Below are 26,430 nucleotides of genomic sequence, written 5' to 3'. Positions count from 1 at the left end.
CTAACAGGAGTAGCATCTCTCTAGACTGACTGTCGGCTCCACGTCTCTACTCACCTACAACAGCATCAAATCACTATGCGCTTCGCGAGCCATGCATCCTGAATTCGGAGCGTAAAATTCCTTGCGTGCGCCAGAATCCTGATGAGCGCCAGTACATGTCCACCGTATGGCGAACTGGTCATTCCTTACTTCCTCTCATCTACGTCCCATTATGGCTATCCCTTTTCAGCAGCATCCTTTCTGTACTATCCTCTGTGACTTGCAATTTTATCATAGTCCATTCTTGAACGGCCACCCCCGTATTAAGTCATTGCGAAGTTTCCGCTATCAGCGTCTCTCTGCGAGACCATCTTGTACAACCTCTCACAACCACGCTCGTGCATGCGTCGGCTTGCATCGATCCAACCACAACCCATCTTTCCCCATACATACGGAGACACCCCTTCTCTCATTCAAAACCCTACACTTTCCTCATTCACTCTGTAGTGTGGCCAGCTAATCGGCCAACTATCACATGCTTCAAACGCCGAAGTCCGTCCCCGAACCTCAACCCAAACCCTCTTCACCTCAAACGGACAGTGCCACGTGCTTCCCCAAGCATCCTAAACCTCGGAGAAATAAGCTTCTCCGGTCAACGTTCTCGTTTCGACGGCCGATGTCTCAGATACCCGATGACATCTCCTCCAGACATTTAGAGAAGCTTAATAAGAATCCGTACTTCTTAGCTTGGGATAGTGTACGACATGTATGAGCCTTGGACGTGAGTCCGAGTCGGAAGACGAACTTTGCGCGACGTGGGTCGCGTTTTCACAGAACGAGCGCCGAGACTGGAACTGCATGCGGATATGTCCGTGCCCGCGAGAGCTATGTTGCCGTGTTCGGCGATCTGAGTCCGGTCCATCCTCTGATCTGGAAAGTGTCTGGTCCAGGGGTGGACTAAACTGGAACGAGATTCAATTTGTTGACCGAGATCGAGGGACTGCGGCCTTGGAGGTGGACGAGTGCGGATATGTGCGGTCGTTGAGTTAGCGGACTCTGTTGGCTCCCTGCCTTTGGTGAGATGCCGTCCTCCTTGACTCTTTCCTATACCCAGCTGCTAATTTATGAAGGCGACTCGTGTCTGGCTACCGGGTTGGACTGCTTGCCCATCCATGATACCGTGCACATACACATCCCCGATTAAACAGAGCTCATGCCGCTCATCGTCGGCGCCGCTATGCTCGACACATCGTTTCATGATGAATGGGACCTGCCCTCCATAGAAGACCCAGATTTGATCTCCAATCTGGGCGTCCGTGGGACCAAAGCCGACATATCCCCTCTCGGTGATGAAGAAGGCATGATTCACGACCATACCGCAAAGCGACTCATAGAGCCGACCGCGGTCCCCTTCCTCGAGAAATGCGTAGAAATCCTCCTCATCATATGCTTGAGCTCTTCTGAGCGGAGCCTCGAGCATTATTAAGTCGCCGATCATTGTCCTCCAGAGTGCGTTAGACCATGAGCCTCCTGCGATGTATGCTTCATGCTCTCCTTGAGAAGCTGTGAGCCAGCCGTTGTGACGGCCAACTAACTCGTGGCAGCCGTATATTGCATCGCGAAGCTTGCCGTCATCAATAGCTTCGCTTGCATCGACCATAAAAGCTTCATTTACTTCCAAGATCTTGTCGACGAGAACCCCAGATAAAGAGAAGCGTTCCCCTTCATTCCACAACGCCATCGGTAGTCCGACCTTCCCGCACGCGGCAAACTGCTTGTACCGATGAGAATGGTTCCACCACTTACATTGGCGCATTCCGTGGACGCGATTGGAGCAGGCAAAGTCAATGGCCCATGTCGGTAACTCGGGAGTTACGTGCCGTAATTCGGCAGAACCGAGAAGGGGCCGGAGTCCCTTTTCTTGTCGGATCAAATCCAATGTGACTCGGGTGAACAGAGCAGCCGGGGAGATGTCATAGTTACAGTATCGCGCGCTAGCAAGTGCATTCGAAGTCAGTAGGCCGAGCAGCGCGTAGACCTTGTCTCGGGGATCCGTGGCTTCCCGATACCGCCATCGCATTAGCAGGTCTAGCGGCTCTTCACCGTTGCTAGATATAGAGAGACCGCGAACGGGATACAGGAAGAGTCCAATGAGTTCGCCGTGCCGCTCCAGCTCTTTGTGGAATGGGAACGGAAAGTGCCTGCAGAGCTGGACTGCTGCGAATTCGACATCTTCCCAAGAAAGACAGAGAGGTCCCCATATCAGTTCAGCCGATATAGGAAGTAAAGCTTCCTGGACGGTCCCTAATGTGGCCACGTGATTAGCAAGTACTCAGTATTCATACCACAAGGTTAGCTTACAGACGCGAGACCACCAGGGATTGCCGTGCATAACGAAGGCCTGAAAAGCTTTGCGTGCTCCCTGGCCTTCCACGGTTTCGGCAAGAAGTTTAGGTAGCTCTTGAATGGGCGAGGTATTTATCGCTGCCACCGCGCGGACGAAGTCGAAGGCGGTTTCGACATCCCGCACAGAGAACCCGTCGGCTGTCTCGGATATTTCTCCCAGCCAGATCAGGCAGTGAGAGCATCTCTTGTAGATATCCCTCATCATGGCTACTTGGCGCGCTTTTTCATCGTTGTCCCATTGATTGATGCAGAGTTGGTCTACCCATATCGTTCTCGGAGCGGTCGGACGACGGAGGTATTTGAGCGCATCGTGGAGGTTCTGTGTAACGAGAAAGGTATGGCCGGATATTTCCACGCTCTTTTCTTCAGCTCGGCTCCCCCAGACGTATGATAGTGTCTCATATTCCTCGTACACGTCTAGGCTCACCACCTGTGACGTGCATTTTATGTCGTCGTCCTGATTCCCTGGTAGGAGATGCAAGAGCCGGATTTCATGTCCCTTGGTGGATTTTCTCTCGGGGCTTTAGTGCATGCTGATATGTAGAGGGAAGTGGGCATGCTGCATACCCAAAGCCTTCGAAAGGGCCATGTCCTCCCATGGACGCCCGCTGCTGGTTGCTAGGAACCCCGGCGTCAGATCCGGGTTGCACCGAAGGGGTAGAATGGATAACAGGGAGAGAACACATTGGGACTATGTTGTGTCTGTAGTTGAAAAACTAGATAGAGCTGAGGAAGACGCTTGTGTCGTTAGGCTGCACACTTAGGTTGGCTGAAGCTTAACCGCACTCTCAGGGAGGAGGCGCGAGCCAGCTTTATGCATATCACCAGCTTAGAGATGAATCATATAGAAGGAATAGCTCGAAAAGGCACGTATCTTCGTAGTTGAGGCGTGAAGGCAAAACCATGCCTCATTGGCACGGGCCTTCCATTCTGGGGTTAGTGGATTTAAGAGCCGCTTGGGACTCAGCTCTCAGCCTGACGGCGAGGCAAGCTAATCATGGACAATGACGGTGCATTCGGCGGTGAAGAGTCTCAATATTGCGAAAACGGGGTTCACAGAGGTGTATAGACCCAAAGATAGAGAGCCGGTCGTAGAGTAGGTGCTTTCCAGTTTGTGTCAGCTCGGACCACAGGTGGGCCTGCCGTTCGACCTCTCGTCAATAATTACATCGCCTCATCTCTTCGAATCATGCTTTCGCCCTCAATTATGCGCTGAACGCAGTTGCTAATGGCTATTCAGGATTATTCTCGTACATGGACTGCAAGGCGATCCTTACCACACGTGGGCTTGCCAACTTTCAAAAAATGAACAGAAGAAAGAATCGAAGAGAAAAAGTGAAGAGAAGAAGAGTCGCGGTCTTGTTTACGGGACCTTCACCCAGTTGGGCCTTTCAAAACCATGGCCAAATACAGCGTGGATGGACAAGGAAGAAGTCAAGAAATCCAGCAAACCCACAAAAGACACCGAAGACAGTCAAGCTTCAGAGGTGTACTGGCCGTTAGATCTGTTGCCATCAGAATGCCCGCGGGCTCGAATCTCGGTCTATGGATACGACACGAAGATTGCAGGCTATGAAAGAGTGAACAAGGATCATATCTATCAGATCGGAAAGAACTTTCTGTATCAACTTCCTTTGCATAGGCTTGACGGGCTACCCATCATATTTATTGCCCATTCTTTAGGCGGGATAGTAGTCAAAGAAGTAAGCTCGAAAAGACGCCGGGAAAGCCCGAAAGAGCTAACACAGGAATGCAGGCGCTCGTACTGTCATCAGACTCACGGGAAGAGGACCTACACAGCATTGTATCTTCGACGGCTGCTGTCGTTTTCATGGGTACTCCGCACCGGGGTAGCAAAGACTGGGCTTCGGTAGGAGAAAGAGGCCGCAAACTTGCAAGTGCCCTTTTAATGAACAACAACCCTTCTCTCCTCGATACCCTGGGATTGAAGAACGGAGAACTTTTCCGCACTGGAGATAAGTTCGCAGAAGTGTGGGATACCTCCAACTTTACCGTCAAAACATACCAGGAGGGTCGGGCGTTCACTGGTGCAGGGATAGGGCATCTGGGTGACAAGGTGCGAGGCTCCCGCCCTACGCCACATGTACTCACTGACGTTTTAGCAGGTCGTCTCAGACGAATCTTCCCTCCTCTTCAATCTAAAGGAACGTGCTGAGTCACTTGACGCAGACCACAGAGGAATGTGCAGATTCAGCGGGCCGAATGATGACAATTGGCGAAAGGTTGGCCCACAGTTGAAACACTACTATGAAAAGATTGTGGGCCTGCAAGTAATGCAGCTGGACACCTTGGAGTCGCAACAGGAGCCCGAAGATGACCCACTCGATAGCCTTGCCAACCATGCGAGGTCAAAATTCGGGGTAGACTTCCTGGAGCTACTAGCGTCACTTAGCTACGACAGCATGGGTGATGCAGAGCACGAAATTACCATGCCCCTCGATGAGACTTGTCAATGGATCTTTCGACTGCCGAAATTCAATTCGTGGATTGATAGTTGCCGCGGCTCGGACCAACCGAAGATCCTTTATCTCACCGGGAAATTGGGGTCGGGCAAGTCGACTCTGATGAGGCATGTTGTCACGACTCTGAAGCATCAAAGCAAAACACCGATACGTAACGTTGTAGCCTTCTTTTTCGCCTCTTCGAAGGATGCCGTTCTGAATCGCACCTCATCAGACGTTTCCCGCTCCCTACTTTCACAGCTTTTTCGCATACCTTCGTTTCGAGAGGACGCTCTAAAGTTTATGGATAAGTATGGCTCGAAGCTACTGCTACCCCACGAGAAGCGATGGCATCCCGGCGAGCTCCATGAAGCGGTCATGGACTTGTTTCGCCAACCTCGAACGGACGAAGTCATCATATTCGTCGACGCCGTCGACGAATGCATGGATGCGGACAAACTTGTGCGATTTCTTCAGGACATGCTTTCCGTCGCTCACGCAAGAAATTCGAAGAGAACACTCAAGATCTGCCTCTCCTGGCAAGGTTCGCCTCCGTTAACAGACGAAGAATCCGAACGCATATGCATTGAAGACCACAACCAGGACGATATCGCACTCTATGTACATCGAAGACTCCATGCTGGCAGCCTTTTGAGTCAAGATCATTACTGCTTCTTACAAAACTCCATTATCGAAAAAGCATCGGGTGTGTTCCTGTGGGTGATCCTGGTCGTGGATCTCATACAGAAACATTTACATGACGGCCGGGATTTCCAGTTCCTCAAAGCGCTCATGGATGAGACACCGGGAGGATTGAAAGGCCTTTATCGCGACATTCTTGTCCGTTTCACGGAAAAGGCTGATCCGATCACAACCAGTACCATGATCGGCGTTTTACAGTGGGTTCTGTTCTCAGCCCGCCTCTTAACCATCGATGAGTGGCACCATGTGCTAGCTTTCATTCAGAATCCTTTTCTCCAATCCATCAAAGAATGGGAAGTGTCGGAGACGTTTACAGAATCTGACGACCTCCTGATTCAAAGAATAAAACGCGTCTGCCGTGGGTTCGTGGATGTCAAACATCGACAGGTCCCCATAGACCCAAGTGCCACCCCCTCAGAAGTCGGCTCTCTTGGGGTTGGAGCAGGATCCTTTGAGAGTCGCCAATACATCCAGGTCATACATCCTTCCGTTCGAACGTTCTTTCTCAAGGAAAATGGATTCGCTTTGCTAAATCCCAATATCACGAACCCTCGGGCAGCAGGACATTTGCATATCCTTGATGTTTGCATCAGATACTGCTTTTTAGAAGAAATGAAGCGGGCGTTCTGGGTCGGGCCAGCTCGTGCAGAGAAACGAAAAAGCCAAGTCGACGCTTCAAAGAAAGGGATATGGCGGATCCGCAGCATGATTCCCTCTTTGCAATCTAGGAAGGCTCGAATTCTACAGCGCACACCGAGCAGGGCCATGAGCCTGGGATCTTCGGCGTCCTCGTCAGCCCCTTCGCTTTATTCGGACGATACACAACCCGGACAGCTCGCGGGGAAATCGTCCCAAGCAAATTGGAAAGCATTCGCCGATGAAACGGATTCGCGCAATGTCGGATATAGTAGAGACCTTATGATGAAATATGTACGGGGGCTAGAAGATCCGTTACAACCTGCCTCCGCACCCGCAGATATAGTCTCTCGCGAGGTCCTTAGAGACACCAGCTCTTCTCGATCGACATCCTCGCATGAACAAGCCGTCTACAACCCCCCGGCGCTTTGGTATTATTCCCGAAACATGCTGGTACACCATGCCGCTGCCGCCGACCAGGAAGGAGCACATCCAGGAAGTCCACTCGACTTCCTACTATCTCAAGACTGGAAGACGTGGGCAGCGACACGAGAAGACATGCAAAAGGATGCAACTCTTGTATATTTCGCTGCCCAGTGGAATCTCGAGTCCTGGTTACTGTATCTCCTTGACGAAAAATCCCTGGACGAGACTGTGAAGGGGGGACTACATTCCTATCCTATCGTAGTTGCTGCGCGGATGGGCTGTATAGAAGCTTTCCGATGCCTGTTTTTGCGGAATTTCTCCAATCTCCTGGTCACTGACCCATACGGGTGGACGGCGCTGCATCATGCCGTCCTCTCCAGAAACAACTGTATTATCGACTGGCTGCGTAAACCTCACCTCTCGAGACAAGCCTTGCGAGTTATCCGCCGAACTATCAACCACAAGGACAGGTGCGGCTACACCACCCTACACCTAGCGGCACTGGCCGCACCCGGCGATGTCATCTCGGACCTCGTTAAGCTCGGGGCTGACGTTCACTGCGTCGACAAAGAAGGCAACACCCCTCTCCATTTTGCATGCTCTCGAGACGAGTCCGATCTCTCCGTGTGCGAGCTCCTTGTCAATGCTGGATGCGACAGGATACAGCGCAACAACGACGGCAACTTTGCGTTTGAGCTCGCGCTTCAATGGGATCATTGGGACTTGGTCTGGTACCTGTCAATGATTCCCTGGTCATCGAACTCCTGGCCACGTTAGATTCTACGTCACACGCAAGGTCGATAAGGCGCTTCCGACCCCGGGCCATAGATGAGCAATTACCCTATGTAAGAGTATTGACGTGCGTACGTCGCACGAGTTTGCAATTCGTTGTTGGCCAATCCCTCCAGGCTTTCTATTCAGATGCACTACAACACAATGCAACGCGACGCCGTGACTACCATTCCCCCTCTATTCGAACAATGACCCATTACCATCCACCCATCCAGTCCAATAGTTGAGATCACCGTGGGTGAAGACCGCCAAACCGACCTACTCCGTTCGAAAGACGTGCCACCCATATATACGTGTAGAGCCGCGATGTCCACGCCAAGAAATACAAGTGTATCCAAGATCCCGTCCAAATCCGCCATATCCGACACAAGGTCCTCGCTCAAACACTGAGGGTCTACCTCACGGCGTCCGCATCCGCATCATGATATGCACTATCCCTAAACCTCTCCTCACCGCTCTCCGTGCTCACACTACTTCCATCCTCGCTCTCCTCAGTCGTATGTATCCTCCTACCCGCATCTCTTGAATTCTTCGCATCATCCAGCGTCTCCAAATCCCTCGCAGCCTTGTTCCGTCCAAAGAAATCTTCTGTTCTCAACCCCCTGACTTCCTTCGGATCTACGCCCCTCTTCAACTTCCCCTCCTTCTTCATTCTCCTGATATACTCCCTCACCGGGCCCATTGCTGCATCTCTACACGCCTCCTTGATATCCGAGCCACTCATGCCAGCGGATACGCGGACGAGGTAGTTGAGGTCGAAGTTCGGCTGGTCGATTTTAGTGCCGCGTAGGATGAGGGAGAAGATGTTGTGGCGTTGGCTGGCGTTGGGCAGGGCGACGGGGAATTTCTTGGGCATGCGGCGGAGGATGGCTTCGTCGATGTCTTGGATGCGGTTCGTGGCGCCGAGGATGCAGATTCGTTGGGGCGTTGTAGAGCCGGTGTGGATGGTAGATGCGAGGCCGTCCCAGTGCGTCATGAATCTGTATTCGTCAATCACGCGATCGAGGAATATTGCGGAATATTGGAACTGGAGGGGAAGAAAACGTGACGACCTACTCAGCCTTTACCATGCCACTTGCCTCGTGCTCTCCACTTCTCCTCTGGCCCAGTACTGCATCGATCTCGTCAATAAAGACGATGCTGGGCTGCAGTTTCCGGGCTAGACTGAACACCGCGTTGACTAGCTTATTTGAATCGCCATACCACTTCTCGGTCAAGGTAGAAATGTGCAGGTTGATGAAGCAAGCGCCGGATTCATGCGCCAGCGCTTTCGCCAGCATGGTCTTACCGCAACCGGGAGGGCCGTAGAGGAGCACGCCCGAGGGCGCAGCGAGGAGGGACGAGGAGTGTGAGTAGAGGTGTGGGAGTGTGAGCGGATAGATGACGGATTCCTTGAGTTCCTCGATTATGGGGTCGAGGCCGCCGATGTCTGTCCACTTATTAGCACACCTGGTCATCTTCACTTTTCCAAGCTTCAGACCACCCCAATTCCATGCTGTTCTATCTCCCCCTCTCTCGCCACTTCTCCAAGAGCAAATCACAACATACCATCAAATGTCACCGGAATTTCCTCCGGCGCCACTACCTCCATAGCAATCGTCTGCTCATACGCGTTCAAATTCAGATCCTCTATCCTTGGTCTTCTCCACCTCTTGCCGCCATATTCCTCCTCATCCTCGCTGTCCGAATCATAATCTCTTCGTGACTTATTCGCTAATATGGCGTCGAGTTTACGATTCGCCGCCGAGGCCTTTTGCCGCGCTTCTTCTTTTTGTTGAGCTTCTGGGTCAAGGCGTGAGAGGAGCTGTCGGATGACGAAATAGGCTATTAGGGGCTATTGAATTGTTAGTATGGGGCTGGAGGCATGGTAAAGAGTGGTGGGAGGGAGGGAGGGAGGGAAGGCGCATGTGGTGGGTTGGTCACGTACGGCGGCGGCTGCCATGAGGATGTCGGGGAGGTAGCTTGTTAGGCTACTCTTCTTGTTTCCGCTCATTTTGCCCTCTTTGCTGTGAATATACTCTCGAGGGCTTGTGAAAAGGTGGAAGTAAGGGGTTTTGCGCGTGTTGAGGTGCTAAAGTGTCGCCGCCGAATGCGTTGGCCTCCCAAAAGATGTCGTCGTCTGGCGCCACACGTGCCTCGGCCTTGGCAGCTAGGATCTATCCGCCTCCGCTTTCGAAGCTCCACTCCCACGTTCACTCCGCACGAGCACGAGCACATGCACAGAAGCAATCATGACCAGCGCAATGGCAGCAATATATAGACCGACGGAAGCAATTCAGCTCCTGCGCCCCGCTACCTGGCGTCCGCATGTAATCCCGCGCAAACGAACAACAGCCCGCATCGCCTTCTCCACATCTCGACCTACACCAACTACCCATAGCTCCTCTCCTCCTCCGCCGCCTCCCAGAAGACAAGTCACAGTAGCAAATGACACGGGAACCGTACGCTGGAGCGAGCTCTCACCGGGCGAAAAAGCCGCGCGAACAGTCCAGCAATCCTTTAACCTCTCCATCGTGATAGTAGGCGTCGTCTTAACCGTACGCTCTGCCCTCTCTCCTCTAAGCTAGATGTTTACGATATACAGGGTGCAGTGGGATATTTCCTCTTCAGCGACGTCTTCAGCACCAACTCCAAAACCGCCCACTTCAACCGCGCAACCGACCGCATACGCCGCGATCCGCAATGCCAAAAGCTGCTCGGCGATGGCTCCAAGATATCCGCGCATGGCGAGGCTTCGTGGAGTCGATGGGCGCGCAATCGCTTTATTGCTTCAACGGTGGAGACCGATAATTGGGGTACTGAGCATTTAAAATTCAGGTTTTATGTCGAAGGACCGTTGGGCCAGGGTGTGGTCCACGCTCATTTGACCAAACGGCCAAGCCAGAACGAGTTTGAGTATCACACGCTTGCGGTAGATGTTAAGGGACACCAGAGGATATATTTGGAGAATGGGGACGAGAAGAAGAACAGCAAAGTTGCGCCTAAGATCTTCGGGGCGCGGTGGTGGTAGGTCCGGAAGAGGCTTGGGCGCAAAAGACAATCTTGGAGTGCAAAAAATATGCTCTACGACACGTTGAAATGCGAGGATCTGACGTGGTCAAAGTCCACGAGGACAGGAAGATTGAACAAGATGCAGAGAGGTGATGAGTATGGCCGAGGCACGGTATCTCGGGGTAGAACAGGCGATTGGGATCAAAATGAAGCTTTCATGCCCAAGTAGACGAACACCAATGGCCACCGCCAGGGTACGGGCGGAATGCCATGCCTGAAATGACAGGCGGACCGGGAAAATGATATAACTCTCCAATGACCGTCCCGCAAGCACGTAGGAGGCGCAGTTTTTCAGCCGACTTTCCAGTCGAAGCCCAACTCCGGGGTAACCCCATAAATCAACGCAATCAACGCAATCAAACAAGCAAACCAATCTCCCCGTTAGTGCGCATCCAAGCCCAAACCCCCCTCATTAGTGCTCCTCCCAAAACTCGGCGTACTCGGCCTACTCTTCTCTATGCCGAAAAAAGCAATATTCTCCCTATGCGCGACATACTGCGTCTCCGCATACCCAAGCGCCTCATGAATCTGCGTGCTATGCAGCCCCTTGATCCGCCTTATCTCGCTCGCTGCGTAATTCACTACCGCTCTTCCAATCTCAAAAGGCGCGGGGTTATGCAGTTCGTAAGGCGGAGGGGCGATAGTCATAGATGACGAGGCGGAGTGCGAGTGGATGAGCGCGGGGTGCGTGATGTGAGGGTTTGGGATTATGCGAGAGGGGGTCGGTGGGCTAGTGACCGGTTGGGATTTGGGGGAGTTGGAGGAGAGGCGCTTTACGACGACGAGGCGAACAGCTTCTTGTTGGGCGAAGTGGCCGTCGACGTCGACGATACCGACCGGGAGGAGGCCGGCTTTGTCGGTTAGTGCTTGCCAGGCGCCGTGGTCGATGTAAATGGTTCCATGAGGGGCGAGACCGTGCAAGATCCAGAAGTAGCGGTCGCGGATGGGGTGGGAGATGGGGAGGAAGCGGGTATGAAGAGGTGGCTGTTCGACGAGTTGAGGAGATGGCGTTCGAGTTAGAGTATCATGAGGAGTTGCGGTTGTGCTGGTGAGTTCGTGGTTTGTGGCGTGGAGGTTTAGAGTTGCTGTTTGCGCCAGAGGGACGCCTTCGTCCTGGAAATTGACCATGCTGTTGCGGCTCGATATCCGTGCTGCCCTCTGCGCTTCCGCGTACTTTATGATCGCGGTAATGTTCCCAGGTTTTGAGGACTTCGTGATAACCGTCGTAACACCAGCACTTGTCGCTAATCTCGCCGCAACGATCTTCGTGCTCATGCCTCCTGTTCCCAAAGCAGAACCAGCACTGCTCACATCCGCCTCCAGCTCAGCGATATCTTCTACCACCGTGATAGCCTTCGCATCCGGATTCGTCCTCGGATTCTTATCATATAGGCAATCGACATCGGTCATCAGAAACAGATAATCCGCCTGAACCATACCCGCCGTAATAGCAGATAGCGTATCATTGTCGCCAAATTTGATTTCCGTAACAGCTAGGGTGTCGTTCTCGTTGACGATGGGTATGACGCCCATGTTCAGTAGCTCGAAGAACGTGTTCTGCGCATTCTGATACTGCGTCCGGTCCGCGATGTCGTTCCTCGTGAGGAGAATCTGGGCTATCGGCTGCCGTAGGTGCCCGAATAACTGGTCCCACAGACTCATAAGTCTGCTCTGTCCGATCGCCGCCAGCGCCTGCACCTTTGGCAAATGTTTCGGTCTCTTGTCCAGGTCCATGCGCCTGAGTCCCACGCCAATAGCACCTGAGGACACAATGACGACTCGATGCCCATCTTGATGCAGTTTTACAGCGGTCTCGACGATAACAGAAAGGATCGAAAGCAGCGGCTGGTGCGTCTTCTCATCGACAATCGAGCTCGTTCCTGTATCCGTTCGTAAGTAATTCTAACTCCCAAGCAGCGGGTCCTTTGTACAAGAAGTGGATTTACCGAGTTTGATCACAACCGTCAATTGGCCCGGATGCCTCTTCATATGGAACGCCATGATTCCTCCACTGTCCTCCCTTCGCGCGCACTCAATTGCTTATGTATTCAGCTGAGTGATTTTCTGTGGTGGTGAGAGATGACTCTGTTTAAGTTGCTAAATTTCGAGCAAGGGTCTACCCCCACCGCCTTTGTGGTTGACCAATCACAGCCTCCGATTTCCTCCGCATTTGCGGCTTCGAGCTTTTTGCCTTGTTGCGGACAAGACGCGCCCTTTGCGACATCAGCGAGCTCCACCTAGCACGCCCTACGACGACTTCCTCATTGTATCGACTAGAGTGCAAACGGACTGTGCGAAAGATGTCGAAATCGGAAGAAGCGCCCACTGATGGCGCGCCAATCGCTACAACCACCAAACCGACCCCCGAAGCAAAGCTCGACCCCGACTACTACACCTGGTCCAACACCTTCTCCATCATGCTCAGTCGCATGACCGGAAACCGCAACCTGCCTCTCGAAACGGCCTACTTCGCCGAGCAAGACACCGTAAAAGCGGAAACGTTCTGCAAGCGCTGCGAATCGAACCGGGACTACCTGCTGCAATACTCGCCCATCGTGCGGTTCCTAAAAGACGAGGTGGGAAAACTAGGCGGGGATTTAAACGAACGCAATATACACTGTAGAATGTGTACGGCGGAGCAGTCAGGGGGTTTCCATGTCGATCATGGGATCATGCTGTGCGCGAATAAGTTTCGGAATAGAGGGCATCAGGAGGATACGATGGCGCATGAGATGGTACATGCGTGGGATCATTTGAAGTGGAAGGTGGAGGAGGATAATTTGAGGCATCAGGCATGTTTGGAGGTACGTCCCGCATCCCCTGCTCCAGCGTCAAGTGGGGAGGATCGAGACAAGTAGAGATGGGAGAGCCACTAACAGTAGGATATAGATTCGAGCATCAACATTAAGCGGCGAATGCCGCTTCAGCCGCGAATTCTTCACAAAGAACCAGTGGCGCATCACGGAGCAACTGCAACACTGCGTAAGGCGGCGAGCCACGCTATCCATGATGGCGAGACCCGGCGTGAAGGACGACGTACAGGCGGCAAAGATTGTGAACGAAGTGTGGGATAGCTGCTTCAATGATACCCGGCCGTTCGATGAAATATATCGCTAACTGGAGTTTGCGCGAAGCTTGGGAGTAATCGGGTGTGAAGACTAAACGTGTATTGAATAGACGGTAGGTATGGAGGGTTCGAATGCATAGCGATGGCGTTGGTATATCACACCTTTGAACATGCTCTTCACTCAAAACTCTCCCAACTTCCTTTCCCCTCTTGATCAACTTCATCTACAATAACTTTTATTGCATTATTCAACAGGACACCCACTATGCGAATTGCAACTAGTGAACTCCGGGCAAGAAACCCAAAAACTCCAATCGATGCTGATGACGACCTCCGGTCCCTTCCGGCCTATACAACGCCAATACCACCCTAAATCTCAATTCACATCCAGCAGAAGATCGACATCCAAACTAACAGACGCGTTCACGCTTGAGAACGCACGGGTCAGCTGTCCCGCTCTGAGCTGCTTCGATACCTGCCCCCTGAAACACGGTCGTACGCGCGCTCTCCGGTCTTGCAATGCTTAACGATCCATGGGTGTCGCTCAACATCCTCAAGAGCGATTCGCTTCTCAGGGTCAAGAACCAGTAGCTAAGGTCTGGTAAGCGTCTGTCTTATAGTTAGGGTCTCAGGGAAGCTTACTCTCTTAATCAGGTCCTTGGCCTCTGAACTGACGAAGTTCGGCACGGTGTACTCTCCCCTCGCAATCTTCCGCTGCGTCATGACCTGTGTATCTTCGAACGGCGCCTCTCCCACCAGGAATTCGTACGTCAGCACACCCAAGCTCCACAGATCGACCTTTTCAGAGTAGAAGTTTTCCTTGCCGCCACCCCTCAACATCTCCGGCGGGAGGTAGTCGAGCGTGCCGCACATGGTGTTGCGCCTGTTGTTTGGAGCATGCACCGACCATCCGAAGTCTGAGATCTTGATCTCGCCGTGGATGCCAACAAGAATATTCTCGGGCTTGATGTCGCGATGCATTACGTGCTTCCTGTGGAGGTACTTCAGGGCTGCAGCCATCTGGGCGATGTACTGCGCAGCCTTCCATTCCGGGAAGCGCTGCTCGCGACGGAGATGCTTGTACAGCTCTCCTTTGCCGGCGAATTCTAGGATGAGGAAGATTCGCTTGGCGTCGTGGAAGTGACCGAACAGGCGTAGGATGTTTGGATGCGCGAGGTGCGATTGGATCTCAATCTCACGGCGGACTTGCTTCTCGACCTTGCCTTGCTGGAGCTCCGACTTGTGCAGTACTTTGAGAGCGCAGACGAAGCCAGTCGCGCGCTCCTTGGCCAGATACACACGACCAAACTTTCCTTTGCCAAGTGGCTTGCCGATCTCGAACATTCCCAGGTGCCATTGCTTGGGAGTCGAGGGCTGGGAGTAGAGTGCAGACTCGGTAAGCGTGCGGCGGTGCGAAGGGTTCTCAGGGCGACCCTGGGTGGCTTGTGCTGGGAGCGTGACTTTGGTAATGTTTGCGCTGACGACTTTGCTCGAGTTTGCAGCTGCCAGCTTCTGGAGTGGTAGCTTCATGCGATTCGCTGCGGCATTGGAAGACGACAGGCCGCTTAATGATACTGCGGTGGAGAGGGAGCCCTTTGGCGGCGTTAGATGGGCCTCCACAGAAAGAAGGACTAGAGGGGCGTCTTGTACTTTTGATTTATGATAGGTAGTAGTAGTGACAAGCTGGTCGTCGTTCTCGTCGGTGACGGTAATGCGCTCGAAAGCGGCTTCGAGGTTCGCGACGTCCATGCTGTCTGCTGAGGTGAGGATGGATGCCTGGCGGGTAAAGGAGAGACTTTAAGCAGAAGGGACGAAAGAAACAACGAGTAAGAACTGCTATTGACTGCAAATGCTGTCCAGCGGGGGACCCTGTCCGGCTGTGGGAGTTGAGGTGGGTGAGATGCGGAGGGCTGGTGTTTGGCCAATACACAGTCGCGGTTGCCCCGGTGACATGCACGGCGTGCCAATTAATCCGATCCCCCACGTCTCGCCCCGCAGAGCTGCAGCCCGACGACGACTTTTCGCAAACTGCACTCTCCATTAGTCCACGTACACTCTCCTCTTCCGCAGAGCCTGACGCGATCACCGGCTATGATGTCGTCGCTCAACGGCGCGCCGCTCGATACCCACGCGCCCGGCCACGAGGACACCTCGATCACCAAAAATGGCTTCAAGATCACGACGCGAAAGCTGCCTATCCTCAAGGCCGGCCCAATAGAGGAAATGACCACCAAGCTGGGGATTGCGCCGCCGGAAATGATATTCGGCGACAATTTCGTGCGCATTGAACACGCAGCCAGCGGCTGGCGCATCGAGTTCAACGCTTTCGATGCACTTGATCGCGTCGACAAGACTGGAGACTCGATGCTGAAGGTGTCTTACTCCAAGGAGTGGCAGCAGAATCGGTAGGGATGCCTTACTTCACATGGCCCATTCTAGCCGTCCTGCATACGCGCGCATTGCTTTCCTGCAGGGCCGGCTGCTGACCACCCTTCAGCCAAAAGCAATTTGAGGACATTAAGGAGGTTGTGAAGCCCTTCGACTGGTCCTACAGCACCGACTACAAGGGTTCGACTGCAGAATCCCCCGCATTCCAGTCGACCGATACGCCGATACCGCTGGCCCTGCTTAAGCGTCCCGACCCAATTCAGTTCTTCGACGACGTCATGCTCTACGAAGACGAGCTCGCAGACAACGGCATCGCGATGCTCTCGTGCAAGATCCGTGTGATGCCGGCGAGGCTACTGCTATTGACCCGCTTCTTCATGAGGCTGGACGATGTCCTCTTCAGAATCCGAGATACACGGGTCTTCGTCGAGTTTGCGACGGGAGAAGTCATCAGGGAGTACACCGCGCGGGAAGAAAAGTACGAAGTCGTCCGCAAGGTGCTCGCGGGAACGAAGGAAGACGTTCTCGCCCTCATGAGAGATCCAAACCGACTTGCGGAGTACATCCCTGTCGTGGGGAAGACACTTGAGAAGGTGGTGTTGAAGTGAGGCAGATGAGGCAAATACTCAAGGATCACAGCGTGCGAAGCCCCTTAACGGACACCATACAGAGCTGGTGTGCTCGAAGGAGTCTTAGGGAAGGAGTGTACGGTTGCACCTTGACTTCCCCTATTGAGCTCTGTGAATAGACCCCTCGCCCTTCCTCCAACCGAAGTTGGCACCATGCTCCCCGTAGAAGGGCAATTGGCGAGATGGCACTATATTCAGACCCTTCTTCTCCCTTCGGAATAGAAGGAGGAGCCGCAGAGATCGAGTTCGAAGAATTCAAGGAAGCGCACCCTTGCTGCCCGATCGAAGGTGCCCGCAGAAAGGATTTGATGGAACGGAATGAGTGAAGGATTAAAAATAAGATATCAGGGTATTCCTAGAGAAGCTACTATCCTAAAGTTACGCACTGCCACCTGCGATTCGTAAGGCTAACCCAATTTCCTTCTGAAATCACTGCCCAGCCAACGCGATATGCTATATCGTTCCTCCACTCAACCACCAATGCACGCAGACGGTCTTCTTCTTCTCCCCAGTCCGAATCATCAATGTCTCTCCCGATTATTACAAAATCCAGGATTACAACATCCGTCTCGTCAAAGCCCCAATCATGGCCATCGGCGTCTATTGCGTCGATAATATGTGGAATTCTCTGGGGTACTGCCGGGTCGTGCCGCTTCAAATGGTTTGTGCATCCCATGTAGAATTCCGTTGTCACGTCGTCGAATCCATCGGTATAGTCTTTAGACTCCATGAGGGCATAGGAGAGAGAAGGCATGAACCAGCGTTGTACATAAAGTGTCGCTGTGCTTGTCCAGAAGCGTAATAGACCGGTGTCCAAAGTCTCGTCAAATGCATCCTGACCTGCGACGTCCATGGATATCTCTGACTCTTTCCATGAGTGCGAAATGCGGTCGACCCCTATGCTTTGCGTAATATTGTCGAGACCGCGGTCGCACGCTCGCTCGTTGATCATCCTGTGTTGGCCATTCGAATCAACCTGGTAGAAGGTAATCTCTGCTTCATATGACCCGGGCTGTGTATGAAACGCCAGTAGGGACTGACGGTTTACTCGCCTCCATGACACCCAGCTCCAACTTGGAAGTGGAACTGAAACTTTAACCCCGTCCCGGGAAACGGTCTCGTGTGATGCTCTATTTCGAGGCTGGTGTTTCAATTCCCAACAAAGCGAAGCGGTAAATGTCGACTCAGGTAATCCCCAGATATAACGTTCGCCGAGTGAAGAGAATGTAGTCAAGATACCCAGAAACGCATTGAGCCGATCGGATTCGTATGTGATGTTTCGACACATGAACTTCGTGGCAAGTTCCTCCACGGTTGAGCGAGGGTTGATTCCGTTGTCGATATCTCGGCCGTTTATCTGGACATTAAAGTCGTATTCAGGGTCCAGATATGGTGTTTTTCCGAAGGCATAGCCGCGATACTCGTCCACATTTCCGTACTCTAACTCAGTCTCCTCTAACCACTTTGCCCGAGGGCAGCTCCAATAGACTTGATTTCTTGCGAAGATCAATTTCCTTGAGGAAAAAAATTGCTCTTGCATTGTCCACGCCCGTGTGTACTACTCAATGTAGCGGAGTAATCAGCGAGTTATCAAGTATTCGTATCACGACGACTTACCCAAGGTGAGTATGGGATATTATCTTCAGCAGGTGCGTATGTACTCTGCTTTCTGAGAACCGCTTCTTCTCTGCAACCCGAGCCGATGGCAGACATGAGGGTCGTTCCAGACACCTTTAAAACATCTTGACGCAACAAGCGCGTACCCGCACGAACTCCAGGTAGACCATAATCTGCGTCGTCGCCCGCTGCGGCAATGATCGTGCATGCCGCGTTGGCGTAAACGGAGGCCATTTGCTTGATTTGGGACTGCAGATGAGCTCTGTCGTCCTGAACGATGCAGATAGCATCCACCCAGAGATATCGGAGCCCAACTCCCAGTGTTACGGTAATGGCGTCGCGAACTGTTGCGGGCAGGGCTTTCCTCAATAGACCGCGTTTTTGCCGTGTCGATGGAAGATCGGCTTTTGTGAGCTTGTAACTATTGCATTTGCCCCACACATAGCTCAGTGCAACGTATGGACAGGCATCCGGTGCGTTTACGATGCAACTATCTTTGACGTCGATCAGCAGGAGGCCCGTTGGACGCCCCAAGTGTTCCATCAATGGGAGAGAGCAGCACGAGTCACCATGGCGTGATTCGCAATGATCGAGCCAGAACTTGAATAGTCTCAGGTCTGCTTTGACCGGATCAAGAATTCGTCCGCTGAAGCTCGCCACGGAAGGGTCGGTTGGCATGATCCCTGTGATGGTGTCCATAACGGTAGGTATCCATGGCGAGCATGACTGGAAGGCCAGTATTTCTTCGAAGAAGTCGCGTCTGAATTTGATAAAGACTACAAACTTCATTGTCGTGTATTTCGATGCCGGAATTCTTGCCTTCCGACTTCGGATGCCACCGTAGTGGAAATTGCGTGTATCATGGGGACTGCCTTTCGGTCCAGCTTGCGAAGAACAAAAAGACGCACACTGGATGAAGCACCTTTCCGAGTGAGAAGAGCCATTGTTGTGTCGTCTTGGTCTCAAATAGCCTTCCTCCCGTAGCTTCCTCGTAACGATCCTGCACAAGTCGCATTGTGCCGCTCTTTTGGAGATGTCGTGAAGAGTGCCTAGCTCTTGTTTCAACGTATCCGATTCCACAACGTACTTGCTTTCCTTGCCATCCATTACTGAATCTACTATCGTAGAGTATGACTCGACATTCCTGAGCTCGTTTCGCCAGGCGTACCGGGTGAAGTCGATGGTGCTACATAATTCACACAGTCGAGAAGCAGACATCTCACAGGAAGAGAACTGGGCTAATGTTAGCTCCAACTTTATATTCAGCCGTAGAAGGCCACACATAAGTCGTTGGTGTAGTAGCGGCTAGATGAAATGCGCAGCTACTTACCGGCTGCGGCATACCTAGGTATTCAATCTAATCCCTCTCAAGCCATTCACTCAAATGAAGATACAAGCAATTCAGTTGTTGACATCCTGCAGACAGTGACGTAAAAGTTTAGGCAACGCGACGAGGCTGAGAATGCAGAGGCTCTGCCCAGGTGGCTTTTGACGCACGGGATGCAAATTCTGGATAAGTTTAGCCCCATAGGTCCAGTAGTTCTAGCGCGAGACGTCTCCCAATGCATAAACAGCATTCGCATGCCAAAACAATCCCTCGAGCAATATGCCCAGCTACAAAATCTCTTCCAAAGCTTCGATACCTGCAAAGACCGATCTTTCACATGACCGTCCAGTGGCGTCATAACCCAACCTAGGTTTCCAGCTGCCCCACCATTGCCCAACCCCGCCATCAGCTGCTCAACGGGCCGGAACGCTACCCGCCCAACTCAACGACTTGTACTCTAGATCCCAACAGCGCTATCTTCGCAACACACACTCTTCTCTCTTTCTGCCTCTTTCTCCTGATCACCTCCAAACTACAACCAACAGACTCTGTTTACATCAGCTACGCAGCAGAATCAGCCGCAATGCCGTCCGCCAAATTCAACGAAGTCTACCAGAAGACGCGCGAGATCAAGACCGGCCCGTCGAACGATGAGCAGCTCAACGTACGCCTTCCCTCCCCCTGCCTCCCTTTCATCTGTTCGTTTCTTATCCGAGAGACGGATGTGCTTGTGCATGTGTGATGGAGCATGATGCTAACGAGCCGTGATAGCTCTACGCCTACGCCAAAGTCGCCCAGGGCGAGGACATCTCCAAGGCACCCAAGGTCGGCATGATGGACTTCACCGTACGTCTCCCCTCCCCCTCCCTCCATTTCCCCACCCTTCTACCTTCAAACCCCGCGAACCACCCGGCGATACTAGTATGGAGTGTATGGGTAATGCGTGCTGACATCGTGGACGTGGACAGGGCAAGGCAAAGCGCAAGCGATGGCAGGAAATCGTCGACCAGGGCGTCTCGACCGAAGATGCGGAGAAGAAATACATCGAGCTCGGCGAGTCGCTCATCAGCAAGCATCTCAAGTAAACCAACCCAAGCCTACCAACCACGGCCGGAGTGACACGGGGGATATCATGCGGCGGGATACAAATCTAGGGCCTGGGAAAATAGCATGCAATATGGCAGGATATACACGCTGAATTGAGGCATGATATAATTGCATTGAGATACTTGACTGTGCTCTATTGACATGGTACAAGTAGCTGCTGCAATGCCTGCCACCGGTTCACATGATTCTGCCTCTCAATCCCGATGCTCTTTCCATGGGGCGGCTAACTCGGTTAGTAGCCTGGCCACTTCTGTCCCTTCCAATCCGGCTCCTCGTGCGCTGAACTAGCACACCAAGGAACCTCATTCGCGTCGTACGGTGACAAAGGCAGGTCATACGGCATGCGGAATCCTACCACTATTTTCGCCCCTTCCATTGCCCCTTGTACACCCTCATCCCCAGCCACATCTTCCGCAGACCCGTCCTCCGGACCCGGCATATCCTTGCCAAAGGTTGGTACCATAACCGTATCAATTCCAGAGGTCTCGTAGAGCTGCGGCCAAACAACGACACCGGTCTCCCAACTCTGAATCCACACTTCCTCTTTCTTGTTCTCCATCAGCCCCCAAGCCTGCGTGCTCAGATTTGCGCTCGTCACCATGGCCCAATCAATCGACTTGTGCGCCGCATCACTAAACCGGATGTAAGTTTTAATATGCGGAGCTGCCGGGCCGCGATGTGCTTCCCTTCGAGTTGGTGTTGCGTCTGATGCTGAGCCCTGAAGGGAATACTTCCAGTGACAGAGGACAGGGCGAAGATACTGAAGTTGCTTTTGCTGAGCGGCAGATTGGACTTTTGTATGGATTGAGCCGCCTGAGTTGTAGCCGTCAAGGGAGGTGCGGATTTCGTCTGGCGTCGGGAATATGATTTTGAAGGTCGGATCCGGAGCTTGCATGTTCGACTGTAGAGCCGGCTTGTCGCGTTTAGTGAAAAAGTTAGCGGCTTTCGAAGGAGACGCTGCAGTTGTTGCAGTGCGCGTCTGGGTCGCCGACGCAGAAGACGATCGGCTCAACACGGATTGGAAGTGTGTCAGCCACGTAGGAGCCTGGCCTAATGTCGCAATAGAGGAAATTTGGATGACGATATTTGGTGGCGAACTATCCTCAATTCTCCGTACGGGAATTGTAGATAGGATCTCCTGAAGCCCCAGCCAGCCAAAGGAAGTCTGTATCGAAGACTTCGCAGTGCTAGGCTTCTGACGAGAAGGCGCACTTGCTATGAAAGCAGCTCGAGCAGCAGAGAAATCATAGCCTGAAAGCTGCTTCGTCAGTCCGCGTAGTCGCTTCCCATATGCGTTGAGATAGCAGAGGAGATCCGTCTTGAATCGCTCGCCGCTACCGATAGGATGCGCTTCGGGCTCCGTCTGGCCATTTGGAGATGTTGGATCCTGAGACTCAAGTGGGAGAAGAGGCGACCGCCATACGGCCTGCGTCATGTTGCCCCAGTCGCGCGAGATCATGTTGGCAGTGTGGATGATTATCTGGGCCAGGTCATCGTGCCGGAAGAGGACCAGCATCTTGGAGTGATGGGTACCGAATGGGTCCGGAATATAGGCGCTGATGAGCTCGACATTGGGATAGCGTTCTGCAGCTTCCTATTTAGAGTTAGTCAGAGTTCGTAGGTTGGATTACCGTGACGCAGACGCAGAGTGTGAGGTCGAAATGCAGATGGGGCGAAAGCAACAGGACGTTGCAGTATACACATGCATGAGATCAAACCATCTTACCATCAACGCAATTCTCCTCTCGTCCTCCCTCTTCCAAAACCCATGTATAATCTTAACCTTGACAAGATCTTTAACATCAAGGTCAAACTGCTGCCTATCCTCATCAGCACATACTGTTCCTCCTCACCACTCCAATTCTTCAAAGACTCACATGACAAAGTCCAAGTCGAAGAGAAAGTTGAAGTTCCAGCACTCCTTAATCATCGGATCACCCAGGATTTCCTTCAGCCCAACCGTATCCACATTTTGATGCGGAGCCAGATCTCTAATCCGCGTGAGTTGGATGGGTGATGGAACATATCTCGTCTGCGCTTCTTTTTCCTCTCCCGTGTTCGTTTGAGCGGCCCTGGGTGGCGTCAGCGCTGATTGTTTGGTCACGTGCGCGTCCGCTTCCACTCGGGGAGTCGCCGGCGTAGGCGTCCGCGACCTCTTACGCCTCGAAGCCGGCGGACTAATCGGTCTGTTTAGCCCGGCCAATGTTTCAGCAGCTTGGGTATCAGTCGGCGGCGGCGTGCACCCAGCTTCGGAAGCGAAGTCAAGGTCGAGTTTCCGTCGTTTGCTCGGCGGACCTCTGCCCGGGTCTTGCTCGGCCATATAGTGGGCAGTTTCCGGGCTCAGCGACGCCTGTTTTTGTACTGAGACAAATATACCGTGGGCGTTGCAGACGTTTCGGAGGAGATGCTCCGTAGTTGGGTTGAGGTCATTGTTTTGGCTAAGCGAGCTTTCACGAAGGCAACCGCGAGTGAACACCTGCCGCCGGCTGAGTGGGCAACACGTCTATGCTCAAGTCACCGACACCTTGCATGACACTCTCATGAGGAAAAGTTCTCATACGGAATTCACGGGGACCTTAGAAGGTTAGATACGATAAAATCACGTCGAGTGCAATAAGGGAATAGTGAGTCGTGAATGGATATCATAATTTCTCGGACTATACTACCAAACCTAGGTCATGTTCGCCAATTTGTAGGCTTCTATGACAATCGCTGATCTGATATCGGAATCATAACTCCGTCTAACCGTGTTTTGAGGAGTGATAACACCCTCCAACGAATGCTTGAGAATTACCACGCCGCTATGGCGTAGAGCTGCCGAACGCCAAAGTCGCTGATGACAACCCAAGAAGAGCAAAAACGTGGAAACGACACTTATGCAGCGCTCGCGCTGACGATGGGTTGCTGGACCTTGGTGATCTGGTTTCCTGCCCGGATAATGGGGTTGCCAGCGTCGTCCTTGACGTGCTGGACATCCTTGTTCTCCCGCTGGGCGCGCTTCCAGATCTCGACCTCGCAGCCACCACGGATGACACCTACCCTCATAGTAGAGAGCAGGTTGTGCGCGGCATTGGAGTGCAGGTACACGCCACCGTTGAACATGGCGGTAACGTCCTTGCCAAGACCGCTCTTGATGAGGGACCTGCCTCCAGGGTGCTCGTTGATGAAGTCGGTGACATCATGAACAACACCAGCGACAGCGATGAGACCACGGCCATTGCTAACCTGTTCAACATAGTCGTCCCATTCGATAACGGGGAGCTGGTCGAGAGGGACACCCCAGTCGAGCTTGGCGCGCTTCTGGTCAAGCTTTTTCTGGAGCTGCTGGACGCGGCCCTTTTCGATTTCGTTGGAACGGAACTGCTTCAGATTGTAGGCAAGACCAAGCTTGCTCCAGAGCCAGATGCACCACTTGGTAGGGTCGTATTGGTGCCACTGAATGGCGTTGCGGTAGTCGGATGGAAACTCGTGGTGGAAATTGTGGTATCCCTCGCCGAGGGTAACAAGTGCAGTAACGACGTGGTCCCTGGGGCTGTTGCGGTCGTCGAAGGGCTGATCGCCGAGCCAGTGGGCGAGCGAGTTGACACAGAAAGTGGCCTGCTGGACGAAGAAGATGCGGAGGATACCGCCATAGATGAAACCTCCCACCCAGTCGCCCCATCCAAGACCAGCCACGAGGGTCGGGAAGATTAGTCCCATGAAGAAGACGACCTTGAGGTAGTGGCGGTGTTGCCAGACAACAACGGCATCCTCGTTCAAGTCCGTGATGTCAGTGCGGCCAATGCGTTTGGGGTTCTGCTTCATGACCATCCAGCCGATGTGGCTGTACATTAGGCCCTTTCGAACGCTGTAGGGGTCTTTCTGGGTGTCGGTGTAGCGATGATGGGCGCGATGATCACGGCTCCACCAGCGGATCGAACCTTCGACAGCACCACCACCCACGGCAGCGAGGAAAATTTTCAGCGGCAGAGCAGCGGAGTATGACTTGTGTGCCCAAAGACGATGGTATCCAGCCGTGATTCCCAGACCAGTCCAGAAGTAGTATATGACAGCCCAAAGGGCGGTCTGCCAACGCAGGGGGGTCCAGAAGGCGGCAACGCATCCCATCATGGGAATACCGACGATGAGAAAGACCTTGGATGTGTTAGGCAATGCATCAATCCGTGAGCTCGGAAATATAGCTTACATTGAGCCAATTGACGTGCTTGTACCAGTTTTGCCTCGTAATCGGGAGATCTGTGATGTGTGGCTTCTTCGGGTCATATTTGGAGTTGCGGTTGGGCTCAGCAGTGCTAGCCATCGCAGACGGCTGCGAGACGTACTGAGGGTCCACGGTGAGCTCGCCGGCGACGGGTTGGTGCGAAGGCATGATGGCGAGGCGGTATAGGATACAGGAAAAACGAAAGAATCCGAGTAGGTCGGAGAGGAAAGGCGGATGACGCTCCGGTGGTCCTCGGGTAATCCACAGAGCTGCTGCAACGAAAGGCAGGCAGGCTTCACCACGCTCGATAGGGAATGAGACAGTGGTTGGCGAGTGTGGGCGAGGAGAAAGAGGTGAGGGGACAGAAGGAAGGTGGGAAGCAAGTAATTAAGGCGGCGGAATGGAGGCGTGGACGACCGGGGTGAATTGCGGAAAGTGTTGAACCCCCAACAACGCACGGCTAAGCGAATAAATCGGGACCTTGCATTGACCCATTCCAGACCCCAAAGCGCTGTAAATTATGTCATATTTGGGCTAGCGCCGTGTCTCATTCGCTGGCCCAGGGTCCCGCACAGGCATGCAAGTGGCTTGGGCGGTAACGGTGCGAAAAGAATTTTGGAGCGCTGTCGCGTCGCCGCCGTGAAAGACCCCGGCGTGGGGATCTTTAACGTCGAGAACTCGCAACAGGTGGCGGTGCTGGCATTCACAGGTGCCAGTTTCAGTGAATGCCGAGGCCTTCTTTCCCCAGATGCTGCTGAAAGTGAATCCTTTCGCCATGCCGGGCGTGTTTCGCCCGCCAGCCCTACACTAATGGAGAGAGGCGCGGTACTCGCATCCGAGCATCGGCGAGCAGGCTCGGCAACTTTGTGAACGCCAGACACCTCACGCCGTGGTGATGCTATCGCCGCGGCAGGGCTGACGTCAATCCACGACCCACACCTCACGGCGAGCCTAGATATCCCGCAAGCCCGCCGCTAACCTAGGACTCTGGTCGCGAACCTTGGACGGGGTATGTGCTGCAGTCAGCCTCCTCTGGGCTCTCAACGGACTTCGACAAAGAGCGCTCATACGCTGCTTCCCGCAAACAGATAGCGCCTAAAGTTGCCTTACAGTCTGACACTTTCAGATGCAAGAGGGTTCCACGCGTTGGCCCTCGGCCGTTCGCAAGTTTATCTCTATCGGGGCAGCCTAGGCTCCTCAACGCCAGCCCTACGAGCTTGCTATTAGACCATAGGCCAGACGAACGTCGACAATGACGACTCTTTTTTGCCGGCTGTTAACGACTCCAGCGAGCGTCTTTTAGGCAGACGTAGCCTCTTTCTTTCCCTCGGTATCATATGAACATGTCTGTGAGAGCATGCCCTCGCAATCCGAACTCGCGGTTCCCCTCTGCGGGGGCGTGAAGATAAGGCTCGTTACTCAGCAAGTCTGCTTAAGTAATCATGCGAAAGACCCAAAGACCAACCGAAGGTACATCTCCATCGGGCCATCTATCAGTCTACTCCCTCGAACCAACCCCTCATTATGGTTATACTCCTTCATCAGCAGCAACATGCTGCGGCCGACTACCTTGGACGATTCTTATCAGTCCAAAGATGAGAGAATTGGCCGGGATCGACGGTGATTCGGTGGGACCCTAA

At 53.1% G+C, this 26,430-nt stretch overlaps 13 protein-coding genes across 13 annotated transcripts; 6 read left to right on the top strand and 7 right to left on the bottom strand.

The window, feature by feature from the left end:
• The first annotated feature begins 623 nt into the window (after window positions 1-623).
• On the top strand, window positions 624-1,062 carry BU26DRAFT_124310 (uncharacterized protein). Its single transcript, XM_033819557.1, has one exon. The coding sequence runs from the start codon at window positions 748-750 to the stop codon at window positions 1,027-1,029; it is 282 nt and encodes a 93-aa protein (XP_033678012.1). The 5' UTR covers window positions 624-747; the 3' UTR covers window positions 1,030-1,062.
• On the bottom strand, window positions 1,063-3,449 carry BU26DRAFT_124309 (HET-domain-containing protein). The gene is made up of 3 exons (XM_033819556.1): window positions 2,953-3,449; window positions 2,341-2,897; window positions 1,063-2,283 (listed from the first exon to the last, which is right to left on the bottom strand). The coding sequence occupies exons 1-3, from the start codon at window positions 3,069-3,071 to the stop codon at window positions 1,097-1,099; spliced, it is 1,863 nt and encodes a 620-aa protein (XP_033678011.1). The 5' UTR covers window positions 3,072-3,449; the 3' UTR covers window positions 1,063-1,096.
• BU26DRAFT_124320 (uncharacterized protein) lies at window positions 3,270-7,593 on the top strand. The gene is made up of 4 exons (XM_033819558.1): window positions 3,270-3,481; window positions 3,626-4,088; window positions 4,142-4,462; window positions 4,512-7,593. The coding sequence occupies exons 1-4, from the start codon at window positions 3,390-3,392 to the stop codon at window positions 7,386-7,388; spliced, it is 3,753 nt and encodes a 1,250-aa protein (XP_033678010.1). The 5' UTR covers window positions 3,270-3,389; the 3' UTR covers window positions 7,389-7,593.
• On the bottom strand, window positions 7,395-9,492 carry BU26DRAFT_523981 (AAA-domain-containing protein). Its single transcript, XM_033830178.1, has 4 exons — window positions 9,331-9,492; window positions 8,952-9,237; window positions 8,460-8,832; window positions 7,395-8,383 (listed from the first exon to the last, which is right to left on the bottom strand). The coding sequence occupies exons 1-4, from the start codon at window positions 9,394-9,396 to the stop codon at window positions 7,798-7,800; spliced, it is 1,311 nt and encodes a 436-aa protein (XP_033678009.1). The 5' UTR covers window positions 9,397-9,492; the 3' UTR covers window positions 7,395-7,797.
• A 154-nt stretch (window positions 9,493-9,646) lies between these two features.
• Window positions 9,647-10,413, top strand: BU26DRAFT_570415 (TIM21-domain-containing protein; the record flags this gene model as incomplete). Its single annotated transcript, XM_033834007.1, has 2 exons — window positions 9,647-9,940; window positions 9,988-10,413. 2 exons carry the CDS (start codon window positions 9,647-9,649, stop codon window positions 10,411-10,413), a joined length of 720 nt encoding a protein of 239 aa, XP_033678008.1.
• A 422-nt stretch (window positions 10,414-10,835) lies between these two features.
• Window positions 10,836-12,455, bottom strand: BU26DRAFT_570414 (glutamate 5-kinase; the record flags this gene model as incomplete). The annotated part of the gene is made up of 2 exons (XM_033834006.1): window positions 10,836-12,334; window positions 12,401-12,455. 2 exons carry the CDS (start codon window positions 12,453-12,455, stop codon window positions 10,836-10,838), a joined length of 1,554 nt encoding a protein of 517 aa, XP_033678007.1.
• A 219-nt stretch (window positions 12,456-12,674) lies between these two features.
• On the top strand, window positions 12,675-13,734 carry BU26DRAFT_493847 (mitochondrial inner membrane protease-like protein ATP23). Its single transcript, XM_033826164.1, has 2 exons — window positions 12,675-13,258; window positions 13,344-13,734. The coding sequence occupies exons 1-2, from the start codon at window positions 12,755-12,757 to the stop codon at window positions 13,569-13,571; spliced, it is 732 nt and encodes a 243-aa protein (XP_033678006.1). The 5' UTR covers window positions 12,675-12,754; the 3' UTR covers window positions 13,572-13,734.
• A 121-nt stretch (window positions 13,735-13,855) lies between these two features.
• On the bottom strand, window positions 13,856-15,379 carry BU26DRAFT_123930 (serine/threonine-protein kinase-like protein). Its single transcript, XM_033819554.1, has 3 exons — window positions 15,172-15,379; window positions 14,164-15,114; window positions 13,856-14,112 (listed from the first exon to the last, which is right to left on the bottom strand). Exons 1-3 carry the CDS (start codon window positions 15,268-15,270, stop codon window positions 13,966-13,968), a joined length of 1,197 nt encoding a protein of 398 aa, XP_033678005.1. The 5' UTR covers window positions 15,271-15,379; the 3' UTR covers window positions 13,856-13,965.
• A 150-nt stretch (window positions 15,380-15,529) lies between these two features.
• BU26DRAFT_493840 (TIP41-domain-containing protein) lies at window positions 15,530-16,922 on the top strand. The gene is made up of 2 exons (XM_033826163.1): window positions 15,530-15,926; window positions 16,019-16,922. The coding sequence occupies exons 1-2, from the start codon at window positions 15,613-15,615 to the stop codon at window positions 16,515-16,517; spliced, it is 813 nt and encodes a 270-aa protein (XP_033678004.1). The 5' UTR covers window positions 15,530-15,612; the 3' UTR covers window positions 16,518-16,922.
• On the bottom strand, window positions 16,886-19,732 carry BU26DRAFT_523975 (HET-domain-containing protein). The gene is made up of 3 exons (XM_033830177.1): window positions 19,486-19,732; window positions 18,156-19,388; window positions 16,886-18,096 (listed from the first exon to the last, which is right to left on the bottom strand). Exons 2-3 carry the CDS (start codon window positions 19,371-19,373, stop codon window positions 16,906-16,908), a joined length of 2,409 nt encoding a protein of 802 aa, XP_033678003.1. The 5' UTR covers window positions 19,374-19,388; window positions 19,486-19,732; the 3' UTR covers window positions 16,886-16,905.
• A 333-nt stretch (window positions 19,733-20,065) lies between these two features.
• BU26DRAFT_570409 (uncharacterized protein) lies at window positions 20,066-20,567 on the top strand (the record flags this gene model as incomplete). Its single annotated transcript, XM_033834005.1, has 3 exons — window positions 20,066-20,146; window positions 20,254-20,328; window positions 20,451-20,567. 3 exons carry the CDS (start codon window positions 20,066-20,068, stop codon window positions 20,565-20,567), a joined length of 273 nt encoding a protein of 90 aa, XP_033678002.1.
• Window positions 20,568-20,709: 142 nt separating this feature from the next.
• Window positions 20,710-22,988, bottom strand: BU26DRAFT_493838 (phospholipase D/nuclease). The gene is made up of 3 exons (XM_033826162.1): window positions 22,467-22,988; window positions 22,316-22,409; window positions 20,710-22,183 (listed from the first exon to the last, which is right to left on the bottom strand). The coding sequence occupies exons 1-3, from the start codon at window positions 22,907-22,909 to the stop codon at window positions 20,822-20,824; spliced, it is 1,899 nt and encodes a 632-aa protein (XP_033678001.1). The 5' UTR covers window positions 22,910-22,988; the 3' UTR covers window positions 20,710-20,821.
• A 233-nt stretch (window positions 22,989-23,221) lies between these two features.
• BU26DRAFT_523972 (uncharacterized protein) lies at window positions 23,222-25,441 on the bottom strand. The gene is made up of 2 exons (XM_033830176.1): window positions 24,776-25,441; window positions 23,222-24,723 (listed from the first exon to the last, which is right to left on the bottom strand). The coding sequence occupies exons 1-2, from the start codon at window positions 24,956-24,958 to the stop codon at window positions 23,464-23,466; spliced, it is 1,443 nt and encodes a 480-aa protein (XP_033678000.1). The 5' UTR covers window positions 24,959-25,441; the 3' UTR covers window positions 23,222-23,463.
• Between the last annotated feature and the right edge of the window lie 989 nt (window positions 25,442-26,430).

This window comes from Trematosphaeria pertusa (assembly GCF_010094035.1).
Source record: "Trematosphaeria pertusa strain CBS 122368 unplaced genomic scaffold BU26scaffold_18, whole genome shotgun sequence".
NCBI lineage: Eukaryota > Fungi > Ascomycota > Dothideomycetes > Pleosporales > Trematosphaeriaceae > Trematosphaeria > Trematosphaeria pertusa.
Note: the sequence above shows the minus strand (reverse complement) of the source record. Positions and strands in the feature narration are given on the sequence as shown.